The sequence below is a fragment of the Acomys russatus genome, chromosome 1 (genome assembly GCF_903995435.1).
Source record: "Acomys russatus chromosome 1, mAcoRus1.1, whole genome shotgun sequence".
In the NCBI taxonomy this organism is placed as follows: Eukaryota; Metazoa; Chordata; class Mammalia; order Rodentia; family Muridae; genus Acomys; species Acomys russatus.
Genome location: NC_067137.1, coordinates 23219356 through 23240692, shown reverse-complemented (window position 1 = coordinate 23240692; position 21337 = coordinate 23219356). Strand labels below are relative to the sequence as shown.

At 41.3% G+C, this 21337-nt stretch overlaps 1 protein-coding gene across 1 annotated transcript in view; it reads right to left on the bottom strand.

Moving 5' to 3' along the window:
* Selenoi (selenoprotein I) overlaps positions 1 to 21337 on the bottom strand; it is a 59498-nt gene that overhangs the window by 27477 nt on the left and 10684 nt on the right. Inside the window, exons 2-6 of the mRNA XM_051171894.1 lie at positions 15107 to 15175; positions 14108 to 14216; positions 10021 to 10095; positions 5144 to 5406; positions 3357 to 3465 (exon numbers count right to left, since the gene is read on the bottom strand). Coding sequence (XP_051027851.1) covers positions 3357 to 3465; positions 5144 to 5406; positions 10021 to 10095; positions 14108 to 14216; positions 15107 to 15175 — 625 coding nt within the window. The remainder of the gene's footprint in view (positions 1 to 3356; positions 3466 to 5143; positions 5407 to 10020; positions 10096 to 14107; positions 14217 to 15106; positions 15176 to 21337) is intronic.

Sequence of the window (21337 nt, the reverse complement as noted above, 5' to 3'; positions counted from 1 at the left end):
AAAAGAAGAAAGAAAGAAAAAGAAAAGCATCAAGTGAAATGAGACATAATCTAAGGGCAGTATGACTACAAAAAATACCTTATTTCGCACATTTCTAACTTATCACATAGGAACTCTAATAAAAATCACCACGATGGAGGACTGGAGAGATGGCTCAGCTGTTGGGAGCACTGTCTGCTCTTCCTGAGGACCTGGGTTCAGTTCCCAGCACTCATGTGGTGGCTCACAACCATCTGTAACTCCAGTTCCAGGGGATCTGATGCTACCTTTTGGCCTCTGTGGTGCACAGATGTATGTACAAGCAAAACACTCATACACATAGAACTAAAAACTACAAAACCAGTCCATCAACATGAGCCCGAAAGATGATGCAGCTGTTACGAGAACTAGCTACTCTTGCAGGGAACTCTGATGCAGTTCCCAGCTCCCACATGGTGGCTCACAACTACCTGTAACCCCAGATCCAGGGGGCTCAATGCCCTCTTTTAGCCTCCATCATAGCATAAGGCACACACATGGTACACAGACATATATGCAAACAAGACACCAATAAAAACAAACAACAAAAAAATCCCCCAAGTTAAAAAGTATCTTAAAGAAAAGTTAAAAAGACAAGTAAGCCAAGCATGGTAGTGTACGCCTTTAACCCCAACACTTGGGAGGCAGAGGCAGGTGGATCTCTATGAGGGTTTTTTTGTTTTGTTTTAAGGTTTTTTTTTTTTTTTTGAGACAGGGTCTCTCTGTGTTATCTTGGATGTCCTAGACTCGATTTATAGACCAAGCTGGCCTTGAACTCACAGTGATCTTCCGCCTGCCTCTACCTCTCAAGTGCTGGGATTAAAGGCGTGTGCCACCACGCCTGGCTCGGATCTCTATGAGTTTGAAGCCACACTGGTCTACAAATAGAGTTCCAGGACATACAGGGGCTGTTACACAGAGAAACTCTGTCTCAAAGGAAAAAAAAAAAAAAAAAAAAAAAAAAAGACAAGTGAGAAAACTATAGTCAACCCAAAGGATCAATGCACCCCGAAACACAAGTTCTCTCAGAATAAAAGAAGTGATCAAAAATTCTGTTGGGGAAAATGGGGTAGCGTATATAAATCACACAGAAAAACAAACAAATGTTAAGCCTAGGTAAACTCATTTATGAGAAAGGCAGATTGAAACTGTATAAATTCTTACCAGTAGAGTAACAAGTCTGACAATATACTATACATAAGTGTTTTCACAACAGCTCACAGGCATGAAAAATCAGCAACACTACAGAGTGGAATATCGAAGTGTTCAACACAACTGCATGATTTGTCTTTTACACTAGCCCAGCAAAAAGTATAAAAAGACTCATGCACAAGACTATTTACTACAACAATGTGTGCGGCAGCAAAAGTATGGAGACAAAGCAAATACTGGCTGAAACACTGTGGTACATCTACACAAAAGCATCAGGGAGCTGGAAGAGACAAGGAAAACCCTTATACGCTCTCATGGATACACTATCAAGTGTGTGTATGGGGAGGCAGTTTACAAACAAGGTGATAAAACGATGCATTTACTTACAACAGGAAATCTAAGCCAAAAATTAAAAGCTAAGAACAAGGTTGGAGAGATGGCTTAGTAGGTAAAGTCACTTTACCATCAGCCTGACAGCCAGAGCTCCATCCTGACCCCATATGGTGGAGTTGTCCTCTGACCCCCGCCCACCACCCACCACATAAATAACAAGGAAAAACTAAGTATGTCTGAGGGAAAGGAGAATAGGCAGGAAAAAAAAAGCTATATTTCATATTGCTTTATAGATTTCACTTTGCAATCATGAATATTTTCTACAACAATAAAGAAAAAAATTTAAAGAAAAGCCAATGCTTGTAAGTTGAAGTAAAACTTAAATGTACAATACAAAGTGGTACCTTTATTATCAGATTCTATCTGGAACTGTCATTGTGAGTTTATGTGCTATTTTATCATAAAACTAACTTTAGTGCCCCAGCTCTGCTGAATGGATGCGCTAAACAAAGATCCTCTATGCCTACAGTCCTGCTAGGTGAGGAGCAGGCGGTAAGTTGGAAGTGACATACCGTACCTGAACCGGCTCATCACTATTTATATCAAAGACAACTAGACACCGTGTGCTTCCTAATGTGGTCGTGTTAACTCTTGATTTAGCTAAAGGAGGTATCTACATATAGGTCAGCTGAGCTCAGGAAAACACCAGTGGTTTGAAAAGCAGTAAAAAGCAAAGCATTCTAGGTTATCATTTTATGGGTCCTAGAAAAATTACTAAAGATCTATGCAGAAGAAAAGGCACACATGCAGGCTGTTGCTCTATCTAAACACAAGCCCACCTGTTCCTGCTGCTGAGCCTTGTGAAAGGGTACAAACTAGGAAAGGCTAGAAACTAAAGAACACCGTAGCAGGCCCAGCCCTGTCCAGGGCTCTGGGCTACACATTTCAGAACCACTCTATTTTATCTATCAAATCTTTATCTATATAAAGTGGCTTTATAGGGCTTTTTTTTTTTTTATTGAAAAAGTTGCTTTTCCTCTCCTATCATCAGTGAATTTCTCAATCAGGAGTTTTGCTATGTTTTATATTTGTTAAGTTTAAAGAAGAAATATGTAACTATCTACTGCATGAGGTTTTTGTTTGTTTGTTTTATGTAAACCATGGGCTTTAATGACTATTTAAGCGAGACATGGAGGACACGCATCTCTAATCCCAGCACTTAGGAGGTGGAGGCAGGAGGATCAGGAACTCAAGGCCAGCCTTGGTTACATAAAATCTTGCCTCAAAAAGACAGAAAGAAAGGGGCAGGGGGAGGCTGAGGTGATAGAGGAAACAGAGGCTGTGTGAAAGGAGGGGTGGATGGTACAAGGTCGGTGGAACAACTTCTATTTACCATGAAGGTTGTTTTCTTAGAGAGCAACAGACAGGGCACAAAGATGGTCATCACAACCAAAAATGTTCAGAGTTCAGCGAGAAGGAAGAGGGGCTTAATTTTTTACACAGATAGATTATAAAAGTCTCCATATTTCATCTGTCTTATTGTTTCAAATTAACAAGTTTCAATTTGCAATAGGCATGAAGTGTCCACTACATGTAGATCCTCCAGCACAGCCTAGACTAACCCAGATACAGCTTTCCAAAGCTTGTGTGGGAATCTGCTTTGGTATTTCTCTCCAATTAGAAAAGGCTTGGTGCTCAACAACAAAAGCCCCCTTGATTTTGCTAACATTCGGATAGCAACCCTCCAAGGCCACAGGGCGACTCGGCTTGCTGGAGAACAAGGCTGTGGGCAAACACTGGCTTTTGATAACAAAGTGATTGGTTAAAACAGGCTTCGACATGGAGCTTCTTACCAATAATCATTGCAGTGAATAGGTCTCTATATAAGAAATTAAACAGGAAAGGTTCATACCAGGCCTCAACTCCCACAACCGCAGTCACTATGTAGACAAAAGAAATAGTCTGGAAGGAAAACACAGACAGAACAAAGAGGCATTAATGGCTGGAAAATCCAGGAAGCCAACAGTGCTTTATTCATCATCAAGTCTAATCCAAATGAATACTAAAAAAATGTACTTCAATTTGCAAGATTTGGCAAATCTTCCTGCCTTTAAGAGATTTTCCCCCCTCCAATATTGTCATCAAATAGCTACATAGGCAATGCAGGCAACTAGTCACGATTTGGAGCCTTTCAAAACCAGTTCACAAACTGGTTAAGTCATACGACAACTAGATTTGCCCACCTAACCAACCTCATTAGCACACTCTAGCTTCTGAGTTCTTTGCTTGTTTATTTGGTTGGTTTTTGTTTTTTAAGACAGGGTTTCTCTGTGTAGCTGTGGCTGTCCTGGGCTCACTTTGTAGACCAGGCTGGCCTTGAACTCACACAGATTTGCCTGTCTCTGCCTCCCAAGTGCTGGGATTAAAGGTGTGTGCCACCATGCCTGGCTAGCTTCTGAGTGGATTCTCATGGCAAATGATAACACAAGAAGCTGAAACCCACTAAAGTCAGCAAGGAAGACAAAAAGCCAACAATTCAGCCATATGGCCAAAGAAATCATGTCAAATAAACCACATTTAATAGCATTAAGAAGTTATGAACTTAAACAATTATTTAATTTTAGGTATGTGGGTGTCAGATCCCCTGAACTAAAGTTACAGACAGTTGTGAGCTTCCTTGTGGGTGCTGGAATTGAACCCACATCCTCTGGAAGAGCAGCCAGTGCTCTTAACCACTGAGCCATCTCTCTAGCCCCAAGTTATTAACTTTTAATCTAATAATGGCATTATAGTATTTTTAAAGCTCTTATCACTTAAGAAATACAGAACAAAATACTTAACCACATTTCCTGTAAAAGAATTAGGAAAACACACAGCATACATGAAACTAGAGGCCATGTGTCAATAACTGCTAAAGCTAAGTGGTAGGTACATTAAGGGTTCACCGTCATGTTTGACTTTTGTGTATGTTTGGAACCGATCATTCTGGGAGCAGGACCTATGGCCTTGTACATGTTAGGCAAGTGCTCTCCAGCTGTGTTACATCTCCATCCCAGTCCTCCTCCCAGGAAAAGAAAATAGTAAAGCACATATCAATTCAATTCTCTCTTTTTTTTTTTTTTTAAAGATTTATTTATTATGTATACAGTATGCATCAGATCACATTATAGATGGTTGTAAGCCACCATGTGGTTGCTGGGAATTGAACTCAGGACCTCTGGAAGAGCAGTCAGTGCTCTTAATCGCTGAGCCATCTCTCCAGCCCCTCAATTCTCTCTTATTTATTTATTTATTTAGTTTTTTAAGGCTTGCTTTGTAGATCAGGCTGACCTCGAACCCACAGAGATCAGGCTGCCTCTGCCTCCCGAGCACTAGGATTAAAGGTGTGCACCACTATAGGCCGGCTCTACATGTGTTTTGCCTGCATGTATGCAGGGAGACCAACAGGAGGCATCAGATCCACTAGAACAGGAGTTATAGACAGTTATAGGCTGCCACGCAGGTGTTCAGTGCTGCTCACTACTGAGCCACCTCTCCAGCTCCACACATCAGCTCTAACTTTAAACATGACCAGCAGCAGTGAAAAGGGTAATCAACATTTTTAAACACGCGGACAGTGCAGGGCAGAATGTATACTTACCACCTGGCTAATGTCATATCCCCATGGCAGGAAAAGAATGCCTGTGTTGTACTTCTCCCAGTGAGACAGGATAAAAGAAAACAAAACTACCCATAACAGGAGATAAAGAACAAAAACACTGACACCAGACGGGCCTCGCCCAAAGATGGAGTACACAGTCACAACAAAGTAAACACATGACCAACTATCCAGGCCATGGTCAAACAGCTCCCCTAAAGGGGTGCTGGAATTGGTTCTCCGTGCTTGTTTTCCGTCCACTCCATCTGCAACAAAGCACATGTCACAGGGAAAGTCAACGTCTGAGCAGCATGGAGAAAGTCAACGGCAAGAAACTGGTAGAAAAAAGAAAAACAAGTCAGGAATATTCTGTTGCTACCAGCCAGTACTCTGCAATCTAAACTTTAATTCTTACAATTCAACAATTTCAGAATTAAAATATGTATTTTCTGTTTTAAAAGATTTATTTTATACTGATTGATTCTTGGCGGGGGGGAGCGGGGGAGGAGAGAGAGAGAGCGCGCGAGCGCGTGTGTGTCTGTCTGTCTGTCTGTCTCCCACTCATGCATGTGCAGAAGGCCATGAAGGCTAGAAGAGGGCATTGAATCCCGAGGAGCTGGGATTACAGCAGCTGTGAGACACCTGCTATGGGTGCTGGGAACAAGACTGGCTCTCTAGAAGCTAAGAGCACTCTTAACAACTGAGCCACCGCTCCTCCAGCCCTACAGTTTTTAAAATATAGAATACAAGAACTCATGACATTATTCCATTGAATGATGTCACTTTAGATCTAAGAAAGAAGCATTCGAGACAGACTCAAGTCCTCCAAACTGGGCAATGCTCTCTAGCTCTCACAGCATTCTCACGGTTGCTGCTCATTAGAATTACCTAACTCACTACTTGTTCCAGGAGCCAAGTTGTTTGTCACCACACTCAGTTCATGCTCGGAGACAGAAGTCCTCTCTTCACAGGTCTACTCTTTCCCTCATTTGAAGTGCTTTCAGAGTAAGCACTCAGTAAGGTAGTCAGCAAATATTATGATTTAATTTGTTGAACTTGTACAGTGCACTCACTATGCTTGGTGCTGTGAAAATGACAAGAAGGGACAGGAAAAGCAACTTAGTGGTAAGGACACTGGTCCTCTTCCAGAAGACTCAGGTTTGACTCCCAACACCCATGTGGTGACTGTGAATCATCTGTAATTCTAGTTCCAGGGGATCTGACAGCCTCTGCAGGCACCGGACACACACGGTATACAGACATAAATGCAGGCAAAATGAAATAAATAAAAATTACAAGAATCTTGACATTAACTGAGTTTGTGTCCTTGGAGTGTTTACAACTGAGAAAGGGACATAAGATAATCATTAAAAGCATGGTGGTGCATGCCTTTAATCCCAGCACTTGGGAGACAGAGGCAGGCAGATCACTTTGAGTTCGAAGCTGGCCTGGCCTACAAAGTGAGTCCAGGACGGCCAAGGCTACACAGAGAAACCCTGTCTTGAAAAACCAAAAAAAAAAAAAAAAAAAAAAGCATGGTGTGTCACAAACCATGAAAGAGTCCAAAAAAGGCAAGCGTTCCCTGTAGATAATCCAGACTGGCCTGTAGAACAAGATGAAATGTGAGTGGGAACATAAAGACTCAACTGGATTTCAGTAGGTAAGAAATATCGGAGTACATCATTTCAAGAGGGCAGAAGTGCTACTAGCAATATACACTGAGATGGAAAGCACAGTGCATATTAGAAGCCCTGAGATGAGATGTCAAAAAGCACACTTCATTTCAGAAAATGCAAGCAACATAGCTTGATTAGAAGCCAGTACCTGAAGGCAACATCAGAAAGCTATAAGAGAGGCTGGAGAGATGGTTTAGCATTTGCTGGTCCTGCAGAGGACCCAGGTTCAGTTTCTAGCATCCACATGGCAGTTCATGGCCATCCTTAACTCCAGTTCTAGGAGACCTGATACCTTTATCTGGCCTCTTCAAACACTTGATAGGGACGGGGACACACACACACACACACACACACACACACACACACACACACACACACACACACACACACACACACACACACACACACTCTAGACATTAAAAAAGAAAAAAAAGTAAAGCACTACACTTGTCTCTCTATCAAAAACAAACAAAAACAAAGAAACAAACAAAACCTCTGAGAAAAGAGATTTGAGGCAACTCAAAAGTTTAGGGATAAAAGATGCAGGAGTAGGAGAAGAGAAAAGCCACAGTTTAGGAAGTTTCACTGCAACCGTGTGAACGGCAGGCTGGAGACAGGCCCCAGTCAGTTAGCCTAGACAGAGACAGAGTACACGGGACTGAAAAGCTCACGGCAAGTGGAGCATTAGCAGAGAGGGCTGGAGAGCTGCGTGTGCTGGTGCAGACTCCTACGCTGGTGGCGGAAGCAGGAGGCTCTCAAACTGGAGGCCTGAGTTACAAGTGAGATTCAAAGAAAACAGAACAAGTGAAATGAGAGGGTAAGCATCGAAGCAAGACCCAAGAAGACACACAGCACCTTTCCACCTGGGTGACAGGAAACAGCAGTGCGCCTACAAAGAGGGAAGGCAGGTGACTAGCAGGAGTGGTGGAAGTACGCAGGGATAAGAGTGGTTCCTGTTTCTAGTGTAGCTGAAATATTCAAAAAACAACAACAAAACCAACTTTTTCCTATTCACTGACTTAATAATTTTTTATTTTCTGTGCAATTCTTACATGTTTTAAATCATCAAATCCACAAAATACACACTAATTGATTTGGTGCATTTTTTTTCTGCTCCTTATGTTGGGTCTGAAGTATGTTTCAGAATGTAATTTTTTTCTCAGAATGTGATTTCATAGGATATTCCACTATTATGAAAGACACGTCAACCCCACAAAAATACTACCGTGCAAAGTAAGTTAATATTTTGTGATACTCAAATAGTCACAAGCTAAAAAAATAATAAACTGCCTCATGTTAGTTTAAATTGCTTGTGTTGAGTCAGGATCTTTGCAGAAACTGTGGCCTTCAAACAACTGGAACATGGAACCTTACCTATGAAATGCTATGTACAAAAAGCAAGAGCACATAGGTCACCTCTCTTGTCCCTAGTGCTCAGGGCAACCCTTGACAACAACCTCCATCAGCAACAATTTAAATCCTGCTCACCTGTCCTATCAAGTGTATTAAGCCTCTATCTTTTGTTTTGTTGATTTTATTTTATTTTTTTTTTGAGACAGGGTTGCTCTGTGTAACCCTGGCTGTCCTGGAAACTCTCCTCTTTAGACTAGGCTGTGCCTTGAACTAGCCGAGATCCGCCTGGCTCTGCCCTCCTAGAGCCACTGGGATTTAAAGGTGTGAGCCACCAAGTCTGCTTTAAGCCTCTATCTATAGCCTTTAGCTCAGGCTTGCCCTGGCTCTTACAGACCTCACTCTCCTTCACTCTTACAGCCACTTGGCCTTGCCACCCACCATATCAGCACTGGTGCAGCACTGCTTCTGTGAGAACAGATGTTTTTATTTGAAAAGACTCAAACAACTTGAAACTCAGGTGTGCTATTTTACACCAAATAAATACTAAACTGCTACTACGTGCCAGACAATGATCTAGAAACTTAGGATGCAACAGTAAACAGAAGTACTTACTCTTAAAGAATTTAATATTTTAGTTAGAACAGCAGAGGGGAAAGAAGAACGGAAGAATGCAGAATGAGACAGGCACTCCTGCTGCAAAGCATTCTTGGCAGAACAGAGCATTATAGACCGTAGCCCGCGGCCCTGACTCCTTTACCGAGGAAGAGCAGCCAACCTCCTCATCTGTGTTCCCTCTGTACTCTATCGTTTCCCCCCCCAGCACCCATCAGTCATGTTCTGTGTCAGGGTTCCTTGGCAAACTTAAAGTAAACTCATGTCTTTATTCCACGAGCTGATCGATCTTGTGCTAACAGTGGCTGACTGGGGCTCTGTGGGCCACGTCTTTTGTGCGACTGTTGCACTTCTCGACTGGATGGTCCCTGCTGGAAGGCAGCCACAGACAACACAGAAGCAGAGGAGCACAGCCACGCTCCAGTGAAGCTGTGCTTCTGGCGAGTGAGTTCTCGTCAGAGGTGCGGCGTTGGTGGGCTGTCCAAGCCAATGGACGGCACACACACACATGCACATCTGGCAGCATGAGCTGACTCAGGGGGTTAAAAAGGAAAAGAACAGAGGCCTGAAGTTGGGAAGAGGAGGTGGAACGGGGACCAAAAACCGTGTAGGAGGAGTAGTGGGTTGATACACTCTAAACACATTATATATGTGTATATGAAATTACTAAAGAATTCTTAAAAATTTCTTGAACAACAACAACAAAACAACACACACACACACCAACAAAAACCTTACTTCTAGGGCTGGAGAGATGGCCCAGAGGTTAAGAGCACAGACTACTCTTCCAAAGGTCCTGAGTTCAATTCCCAGCAACCACATGGTAGCTCACAACCATCTATAATGGGATCTGATGCCCTCTTCTGGAGTGCAGGTGTACAGGCAGGCAGAACACTGTATACATAATACTAAAAAAATATAAAATAAAGGCGTGCATCACCACACCCAGCTCATGTTGTTAAAAAACAAAAAAGCCTTATTTCTAAGACTAGACCGTTAACCAGATTTGGCTTGCAAGCAGTCACCTGCCAACTTCTATTTTATTCTGGATCCCTAGCAGTAAGTGACAGCACTTTTTACAGATTCAAAAAGATAAATTTATCAATTTGAACAAAACATTAATAGACCCTAGACCCTAGTTAAAATGAATTAAGCATTGAAGAAAATGTTAATTTAACGAGTGCTTAGTCTTGCTGCTATGCCAACCACTGACAAAATAAATACTTGCCAGTTTCTTACCTAGAGTGTAGGCAACAAAGTTGAGGATGCCCACAACAATCCAGACCCAATCAGGTACATGCTTGTGACCTGGTGCTGTGAAGGAAGACAACAAGGTTTTAGTGCAGTCTAACACAATAGCGCTGACCAGCCTACCTATTGCCAGTGAGAATGCTGCCACTTGCTAATGAGAGGTTACATTACTTCACAGTGTATTCTGAATGCAGAACTAAAATGTTAAAATTTATCAGTAAACCACCAAAACCAAAGGCACTCCCTGGCTAGCCATACTGTTACTGTATATTTATTATAGTGCATGATTGAGTATTTATCTTTATTCCAAAATTACTTAAAAGGCTGGCTGTGGTGATGCACACCTTTAATCCTAGCACTTAGAAGCAGCGGCAGGTGTGTCTCTGAGCTCAAGGCCAGTCTGGTCTATCTAATGAGTTCAAGACACCCAAAGCTAAAGAGATCCTATCTCATGCAAAACAAAACAAAATATACTTATGGAATCAAAATAAAAAATTATATATGAGAGTCTGTCTTAAAAATGAGTTCACAGATGTGATAGCGCATGCCTGTGATCCGCTGGAAGGCTGATGAAGAGAGTGGCAGGTTAAAGTACAGTCTACGGAGTTCCAGGCCAGCCTGTGCTGCATAGCAGGATCTCATCTTAAGTAATCTTAAGAGTAATCAGAGAAAATATATCCCTAGATACAAAATAATGAATATATAATGAAAAGTTGATGTATATAATAAATATGTATATTTATTTATTAATTATTCATCTCTAAAGAGAAATGAAGTTTAAAAATCTGCAGGAAAAGGATGGATTTAGAATGTGTAATATTTAAGAGCAGTCACACATTCTCAAAAGAAAATAAAAACAAATGTTCTCTCTCACATACAGAATCTAACCAGTAATATAAGCATATATGTAAACAAATGTACAGGTGAGTACAATATTCCATAACGGGAAAATAAGGCTAAATCTTGGGGATGAGAAAGGGGTTGATTTCCGGCAATAGCCATGGGTTATGAAAGAAGATATAACCCAACTGCTCTTCTAGGTCTAACTCTGTCACGGCTTTTTTGTTTTGTGTAGTAGATGGATACAAAAATACCTTTGACACCAAAAGTGCAAAATTTAGTTTGATACTTCATAGTTTCCATCCCAAATGCCTATTCTTTGAGTTGTATAGACTTTGGGTCTGTCTAATTTGGATATGTGATGTTTTCATTTATTTGCAAGTTGTTTTTAAAGTTCATAAACTTAAAAAATAAAAACATGCATTTGAGGTATCCTTAGCATTAAAATACAAAATGCAAAAACCAGATCTGCAAACTTGGGGCATATAGGTGTATATAAAATAAGTATACAAGCCAAAGATTTACTGACAAATCATAAAGAAGTGTATTTTAAAACAACTTTGATAAACAAGGGATTCTTCCTTTTACTAAGGACTAAAGTGGGGCTAGAGAGATGGCTCAGTGGTTAAGAGCACTAGCTGTTCCCCATAGAACCCAGGTTCAAGTCCTAGGACCTACACGGCAGCTCAAAACTGTCTCTAACTCCCATTCTAGAGGACCCAACACCCTCACACAGACATACATGTAGGCAAAACACCAATGCATATGAAATAAAAAATAAACAAATTACATTAAAGACTAAACTAAGTTTGCACACTCATGAGATGGAGATGCTTGTTTATCTTTACATAAAGAATTCAAGCTTGGCCAAGTATTTGATATTGTAGAGGACACAGAGCACCATCAACATTTTCACGATTGGCTTTAATTTTAATTTTTTGTTTGTTTGGTTTTTCAAGACAGGGTTTCTCTGTGTAGCCTTGGCTGTCCTGGACTCACTTTATAAACCAGGTTGGCCTTGAACTCACAGTGATCCACCTGCTTCTGCCTCCCTGAGTGCTGGGATTAAAGGCTCTGAATTTTAATTTTATAACTGTTAATGCTGAGAATATTACTTCATATAAATGTGCAGTGTAAAATACTAGAAGCCTGTTAGAGACATTTCAGAAGTTGTAGGAATTCTGTCCTAATCCTAAGGCAAAATTCATTTAAGCATATTTTTTAAAAATGAAAACTAAAACCAGCCAGCAATTCAAACAGCAACTTTTAAAGATTTTGTTGAAATGCGCACATGTGCGCATGCGTGGGTATAGGCACATGAATGCAAGTACCTAAGAAGGCCAGAGGGGTCTGATTTCTTTAGAGTTGAATATACAAGCCATTGAGAGCTGCCTAGCTTAGGTGCTGGGACCAAACTCAAGTCCTCATCCAGAACAATAACTCTTAACCCCTGAGCCATCTCTCCAGCTTAAAATGGGTCACAGTTTTTATTTTTATTTTAGTTTTTTGATGAATGGTCTCATGTAGCCCATTCTGACCTTGAACTCAGTATGTTGCAAAGGCTGACTCTGAACTCCTGATGCTCCTATTTCTACCTTCCAAGAGCTGGGATTACAGGTACACCACATCCACTTTATTCTAAGTCTTTGTGCCTGCCAGACACGCACTTTACCGACAGCTGTATCTCCAGCTCCTAACAGTTAAAAAAATTAATAAATAAAAATAAATATATATATATTTTCCCTTTCTTTTTTTTTTTTTTTTTTAAAGACAGGGTCTCATTGTGTAGTTTTGGCTGGCCTTGAATTCAGAGACAAACTTGCCTCTGCCTCTGCCTCCTGCTTCCCGCCTCCCAAGCATTAGAATTAAAGGCCTGTACCAACTCGTCTAGTCCTAAACATCAATTTTAAATCAAACATTCTAATACAATACAATCCAAAGACATAGCAATTTTATACTTACATGTTGAAGATGCACAGGAAACTGTTACATCTGCTTCCCATTAAAAAGCCAGGGCTGAGTGTTTAGGGCAGTGTTCTGAAGCAGGGCTACAGCGAGGTCACACACAACACCGGCAGGGGCCGCCATATACACCACACACTTTATTTGCTTCATTCTGAACTTGATTTTGGTGGACGAGAGCTCACAAATATTTTGCTGTTGCCAATTTTTGTGATGTGACCCCATATGAGGTCCTAACCATGCTCTAGACCAGTGTCAAAAATATTTTACAAAAGGCCAGGTGTTGGACTCAGGCCTATAGTTTCAGCCTCTCAGGAGCCTGAGGTAGAAAGATCCAAGCTTGAGGCCAGCCTGGGCAACCTAGAAAGACCCTGTCTCAAAAAGAAATGTGAAAAACATACTGGGTTCATAGCTCAGTGGTATAGTACATGCCGAACCTGTGTAAGATCCTGAGTTTATTCCCCACTACAAAAAAGAAAACAAATAAATAACTAAGGCTCAATTAAGAGCCATTTTCAGAGGATCCTAGGAACCGTGTAAAGGGAAGACGCAAACAGAAGGAAGGGACACCACACTCCCGGTACATGAGCGTTCTCTTCTGTGACGGGAAATGGGAGAGGGTTGCTCCTGGCCTTACAGGCATGGTGGGCCCTACTTAGTACTGACTTTTAGATAGTTTCAAATCCTAAACTTCTGTCTACATGTAAATCTTTTTTCATTTTTTGTATGTTTGTGAACTTATGCTATATGCTAAGGCTAGCCCTGAAATCCTGACTTTCCCGCCTCACACATGCACAGTGCTGGGATTACAAGCATGCACCACCACACCAAGCTTCTAATTATTCATTATTTGCAAAAGCCTCACAGCTTTTTAGAAGGCACATCTAAGTTTAATAGGTAAGTGACTGTTTCTAAAACTTAATGGAAACATATACATTATAAAAACACAACTTAGAGGCCAGGCAGTGGTGGTGCATGCCTTTAATCCTAGCACGTGGGAGGCAGAGGCAAGCAGATCTCTGTGAATTTGAGGCCAGCCTGGTCTACAAACTGAGTCCAGGACAGCCAAGGCTACACAGAGAAACCCTGTCTCAAACAAACAAACAAACAAAAATAAAAACTACACACCTTAGTTTTATATATAATACCAACATCTTATGTAACATCCAAAACTCTCAGAAACATAAGCATCTTAGAGTCAGAAATTAACCACACTTTACTTTTTGCTACCTAAAACATTTTAAATTATGTATTATGATAATAAAATTCTTACCTGAAGCATAAAAGTCAGGATCGAAGTATGTCAGGAGTAGAAAATTGAACACAACCAGCATAAAGCCAGAAAAGGTTATGAGATTGGGTGCCAGCCACGTAGGAAATACCTGTTGGGGTTTTCCCAAAATAGTTGTAAATTAAAGAAAGCTCAGTTTAATAAACATCACAACATAAAAATTAAGATTATTAAAAAGCCATCAGTTTGAAAAATCATATGCAGGATTTGTGTACATTAAAATAGAAACAGTGACTGCAGTGGTAAAGGAGCGCTTCTGTCTTCTTCCCGTCCCCTTTCTTGGCCTGATTCTTTAATACGCAAATTTTTATAATGACAGCATTTGGTTAATTTTAGAAGGTTTCAAAAAGCCTTTTGATAAACATGATCCATCACAGTGTGTACATTTAGATTTCAACAGGAAGACACATCAAAAGCGAAAGCTGACTGGGGAGGACTGACAAAGGAGCACCTCAGATACGGCCTGTGAAAACACAGTTGGCCTGTGAGCACAAGCCTGTAGTCTCAGTTACTCAGGACGATAAGGCAGGAGGATCCAAGCGCACAGCAATTCAGTGAGTCCCTGTTTTAAAAAGTAAAGCGAGGCTAGAAAGCTGGCTTCGTGACTAAGAGCACCTGTTCTTCCAGAAGACCCGAGTTCAACTCCCGGTACCACATGATGGCTCACAACCATCTGTAACTTGAGTTCTGGCTCATCAGATGCCCTCTGCTGACCTCTGAGGCACTAGACATGCACGCAGGCTAGACACTCACACTCATAAAATAATAAACAAGCCTAAAAACAAAATTTTCAAAAAGTAAAAAGAAGGCCGAGGATACAGTTCTGTGTCGACCAACTGGATGGCGTGAATGAGGCCCTTGGTTCAAAAACCAGAAGAACAAAACATAAACTGAGAGTGGCAGCAGCAAGACTCTGTAAGACGGGTTAAAATACTTAAAGCTTGTTTTAAAAACAAAAATGCACACCATTAATAATCTTACCTTCACTATAGCGTTCCAAAATGGATGCATGACATACAGAGAGAGCGGGTTGGTATCCAACGCACTGTACTGTAAAGAAATAAGATAGTTCAGAGTTAACCCTCAATCACTAACAAATATAGTAGTATTTCTTAATGAAAAACAAAACAGTGTAAAATAACTCTGAAAAGAGCACGTCCATCTACATGCTATCCTCTTCTGGATAACAAGACTACAGCAGCAATGTCAATGGGGCAAGGCTGCCAACCAGTCAAATATTGTTTTATTTTGAGAAGGAAGAGCCACAGGGGAAGTAAACAGATCTCACCAAAGTATGGAGTTAATGCTAAGGTGGTTGCTTCATTCACATACACCCAGAGTCCAAACTGCCATGATTGTCACCGACCCATCCTTCCCCATCTCAATCAACTGTGGAATGTTGTAGTGTTTCAGTAAAGACATCACATCACGGACTAGGCATGCAGCTTAGTGTTGGGCACTGAGTTTAGGCATTGGCACTGGGAGAAAACTTTTAAGAGAAAAGTGTACATATTTTTCAGTTGTTACAGTTATTACATAGGACAGGTAATATGCACACTGTGCACATTAAACAAAGACCAGATATTTTCTCAGTCTTCTACATCTCTCGTTTGTTGTTGTTGTTGTTTTGTTTTGTTTTTTCAAGACAGGGTTTCCCTGTGTAGTCCTGGCTTTCCTGGAACTCACTCAGTAGACCAGGCTAGCCTTGAACTCAGAGATCCACCTGCCTCTGCCTCCCAAATGCTGGGATTAAAGGTGTGTGCCACCACCTTGCAGCTTCCCTATGTCCCTCTTAACCTACAGGGGTCTAGTTGCTCCCCCTCACATACTATTATTAAAACTCTTACTGACCTTTCTGCCTATTTACCTGTGAACTGAATGTGACAACCATTATCTCAGAGGCCTATCACAAGGATTGGGGAAGTTAATAGTACATGCAAAACACATAGAATAGTACATAGTAAGTGCTATCTAAAAATTAGCTATTATTATTACAGGTACTAAGCACCAAAGGAATGATAAACCCTTCAGAACAATTGTATAAATAAAAATTAGGGTCATGTGGCAACTGAGTTACATTACACTCCAATTACCAACTTAAATGCTTGGTAAGAATTGGTGGGGGAAAAGACTTGCAAAGACAGTTTAGCAGATAAATTATATATAAATATGCAAGTCTGTATAAATTATACTAATAACTTACCTAACACACACACACACACACACACACACACACTCTCTCTCTCTCTCTCTCTTTCTCTCTCTCTCTCCAGGATATCCTCTACTAGATAGAGAGAATAAGAAATAAAAATCAGACAGAGCCTGATGAAGGTATGCAAGCTTTAATCTTATCACTGATACTGAAGCAGGAGGAGGAGATGCTTCCAGCTCAGCCTGTGCTACACAGTGAGAAGACCTCAGAACCTGAAATGCCAAGGTGACGGCTCAGAAGGAAAAGATACTTGCAGTCGAACCTGACAACCCCAGTTCATCCCTGGGAACACACGGTAGAAGGAAAGAACCAGCTCCCAGAAGTTGTCCTGACTTCCACATATGTGCCATGGCATGCACATGCCTACACATAGACACGCATGAAATAAATAATATAAATATGTAAATAAAAGTTATAAAATAACCTCAAATTACAACTAAATAAATACAGACATGAACAGCAGAACTGCTAAAAGGGTGGTTCCATGCTCAAGGAGTTGATGGTCTTATCTGGGACAGTATTAAATCATTCATTTACCTGACACTTAAGTATTCAACTAGCCAATGTTTGGGAGTTGTTGGCTATACTTTATATTTATACTTAGCATGTATATAAAATACATAGTAAATAGTCATAGCTAGTACTTTAATAGTTGATACAATTAATACCTTATTAATTAACATAATTAATTCCTTAATATAGTTATGATTACATTGTGGCTAAAATTTTGCTTGTTTTTCTAGTCAGGGTTTTTCTGGGTAGCCCTGACTGTCCTGAAACTCACTCTGTAAACTAGGCTGGCCTCGAACTCAGAGATCTATCTGCCTTTGACTCCCTAGTGCTGGGATTAAAGGCATGTGCCACCACCACCCAGCTCCAATTTTTTAAAAAAGCACAATTAAGGTCAAGAATGTTTTACAAGCATACAGCCAATATTGTCAATTGTTCAAGTACTAAAATATGAACAAAAAGAAACTGAAAATGATTAAACTACTGTTAGCAGAATCGATCCGTAGTTCAAATATCTACTCAACAGATTCTACTTGATGTAACAAGGATGTTCCTCCACCTCTCTAGCCCACTATGACTAAAATGGAGTAACTATCTGGGACAGAAGATCTGCCAGGGAGAAGAAGAAAACCATGATGGGGATGTAGTTTGCTTCTACTCCCCAGAATTATGCTCTGGGGCGATCTTCAGACTCTCAGCAGGCCTACTTAAGCCATCTTACTTTCAGCACCTGTGCTGTGTATGACAAGGCTTTCTCTTTCATCTGCACAGTGCACAGCAGACGCCAGCACAAGGAAGCGTCACAGGGAGAAATCACCTGCCCTGGCAGCAGACCTGTAGCCTCCAGAGCCAATCATCTGAACCTCTGTGCAGATGACTCATAGGGAGTGTCCTGGTCTCCAGTTAACATCTGACCACGCCACGTGGTGGAGCTAGGCAGCCTGAAAAACTGGAAAAGCATCCATTTTGAGCCCACCCTCTGCAAGGAAGTATGAAAGCTGTAAGAAGTTCAAGTGAGCCGGGCATGGTGGCGCACACCTTTAATCCCAGCACTTGGGAAGCAGAGGCAGGCGGTGAGTTCTAGGTCAGCCTGGCCTACAAAGAGAGTCCCGGACAGCCAAGGCTACACAGAGAAACCCTGTCTTGAAAAAAAAAACAAACACAAGAAAGAAAGAAAGAAAGAAAGAAAGAAAGAAAGAAAGAAAGAAAGCTCAAGTGAGAAGGAAGCAGCTAAGGTGCAACATGAGTATCTAATGGGCACAATGTCCAAAACACTGTTTCTTCAAACAGCCTCTCACATTAGCTTTCCATAACTTTGAATTAGATCCAGAAGAAAGTCTTTAATGGATAATATTTCAATGTGAAAAAGCTCTTTTTATAGGCTGGTACTTTAAACCTCTACTTTGGAAGCTCAGAATAAGTAAGATGATAATATAAAATAAACACAAAAAGAGATGTTGGATTCTAATTTGACATTCAATAGTGGCCAGTGAGCTCAAGTACATTATAGCAAGAAGATCAGTGTGTGACTCAAGGCAGCAAAACAGTGGCCCTAAACAATGCTCAGTGCTCTCAACTTACACCCAAGCTTCTTAAAGCCACAGATCATTTAAACAAATTCTTAACAATCCCGGGTCAAGAGGAGGAAGACTAACAAACTTCATGATGAAGACAAAAACAATATAAACTATTAAAGGTGCTAAGCTGGACACAGGTGTTTGCTCATGTTTGTTAAATACACTTTGACTTTGCACTGGGATGTTTTGGTACACCCGAGAGAATGTGAACCTAGCAGGTAACCCAGGTAACGTCTAGCGCAGCTTACTTTGGCTCCACGGTCTATAAGGCCTGAAAAGTACTCAAGACCACAGCCTCGGACTGAGAGACTCTTTCCTGGGAACTAACTATCCACCGGTGACTAGTGTAAAGTACTCCACAGCATGTCCGACCCACAGCTAGAGCAGTCTCAGTGACCTGTCTTTTTAAGTGGTTCTGGTTACCAAGAACAAAACTCACCACTTCCAGAAAGAACACAGTCATGCCAGGTGTGGTGGTGTACACCTGTAATCCCAGCACTCGGAAGGCAGAGGCAGGAGGATTTCTATGAGTTCAAAGCTAGCCTGGTCTACAAAGTGAGTCCAGGACATCTAATTCTATACAAAGAAATCTTGTCTCAAAAAACCAAGAAAAGAAAAACGAAAGAAAACAGTCTCAGGCTATCAGCTTTTCCATGCACTAAAACCCCAGCATATCAACCCTGGATTTCATTTTCTCTACAAAGCTAAACAGAGTAGGGCCTAAAAAACAGGCCTTTGAATAACTGGCAATATCACCCCCATCACAGCAGCCCATGCCTTCATATTCCCATATGTTCACCTTTTGTGACTCCTCTTCAAACATCTTGTTTGCCACCTGAGTGTAGTTCACTAGACGAATGGTTGGAGGGCTTTAGTTAAGAGTCAAATAATAAACATCTTAGGTTTTGGAGAATGGATGGTCTCTGCAACAAATATGCCACACTGCCATTTAGAGAGAAGCAGTCATTCAAAATACACATACAGATAAGGTTGGCCTTGTTCTAACAAAACTTCATTCACAAAAGCAGGTGGCTAGGAGACTCGGGAACCCCACAACAGACAACCCAACTTAGTGTTAATCCAACACAGAGCGTGACTAAGGGCAAAAGGAAACTGAAGTGACCCTGAGTGGGAAGGAAACAGCCTGGAAGCCTCCAGGACTCAACAAGGCAGATCCTCAAGACAGTCTATATCCTCTGGCAACAAACTCACACCACAGGCTTCAGAACCCTTCAGTCACCTCGGGACTGTCCCATACGGGCCACTGGGCCACCCTGCTGTATACTAATATAAGGCTAGCTGTTGGAAGCTAACTGTAAGACTACACTGTGGGCCCCCCTCCCCCAACGAGACAGGTTTTCTCTGTGTAACAGCCCTGGCTGTCCTGGACTCACTCTGTAGACCAGTCTGGGCTGGAACTCACAGAGATCTACCTGCCTCTGCCTTCCAAGAGTGCTGGGATTACAGGCGTGTGTCACTTCCCAGATGTGATTTTTTTTTAATCCAGATCAAATTGCCCAAGAAAGTAAGTACCTCCAAAACCTGACTCAGCATGCAAATCTAGCCATGCTAATAACACCATTCCTTAGGTCTCATAAAAATGCCAACTGAGGTAGAAGTTCTAGGCCACTCCCTCGGGTGGCTATAGCATTATTACATCTCATTGTTTTATTTGGATGTGGAACTCTGAATTATCACATAAAGCAATTATGCCTATGTTACAGTAAGAGACTTTCATAGTCCAAGTAAAAGCCACAATTACTCTAACTAATGTGTTGCCAAATATCTTACATCAAAAAGCTTTTCTAAACTTTCAATCTGAGTTGGGAAACAAAGTAAATCCACTCTTCCCTCACCCGCAGGCTACAATATTGATGAATACCTGTACTTTCTGACAGACACTGTGCTAGACCACAGCAGGAGAGCCAGTGTTTCCTGAGTTCACCCAGTTTGTAGTCTAACATGACACAGGCCAGAAGAACACAAGTATGTACATATCATGAGGCAAGACAAAGAAGCCTTGAACATCTTATGAGGCAAGATAAGAGAAGCCAAGAAAATATCATGAGGCAAGATAAATCTTTTTAAAAGAAGTCATACTAGTAGTTCAGTGAGAGGAACCAAAGTGCTGGAAATAATTCTAAATCATTTTAATGTTCATGAACTTACACACTTATGATCTGTGGGTTTGTATGTAATTCACATGCTGAAAGAAAAAAAGAGGTCCTGTGAGATGGCTTAGCAGGTTATGGCACTTGTCACCACGCCTAACTACAGGTTTGATCCCTAGAACTTCCATGGAGAGAACGAGAGCAAGAGCGAGAGAGAGAGAGAGAGAGAGAGAGAGAGAGAGAGAGAGAAAACACAGGTGTCCAACATCTCCAAGATGTCCTCTGTTTGTGCATTACCTTTTTGTTTGTTTGTTTTTTGAGACAGGGTTTCTCTGTGTAGCCTTGGCTGTCCTGGACTCACTTGTAGACCAGGCTGGCCTTGAACTCACAGATACCTACCTGCCTCTGCCTCCCAAGTGCTGGGATTAAAGGTGTGTGCCACCACGCCCAGCTCTTGTGCATTATCTTACTATGAATTACATGTAATAAAAGGCTCATGCTTACCTAACTGATACATAAACTTCATCTTGTAAAACACATTTAAAGCTGGGTACCGTGACTCACACCTGTAATCCCAGTTCTTGGGAGACCAAGGTAGGAGGCTACACAGTGAGAGACCCTGTCTCAAAACAAAACAAAATATGTACTAGCTAATTGTGGAAATCCATAAAGTAAGACAAATATAAATTAATGGTGGTTCATGAACTGTACTTACTGCCAATCACCATTTTAGATGTAAGAGCAAACTCAAAATGACATTTCTGATTTTATTTCCAAAATTCCTGAGTTCAGAATTGCCCGT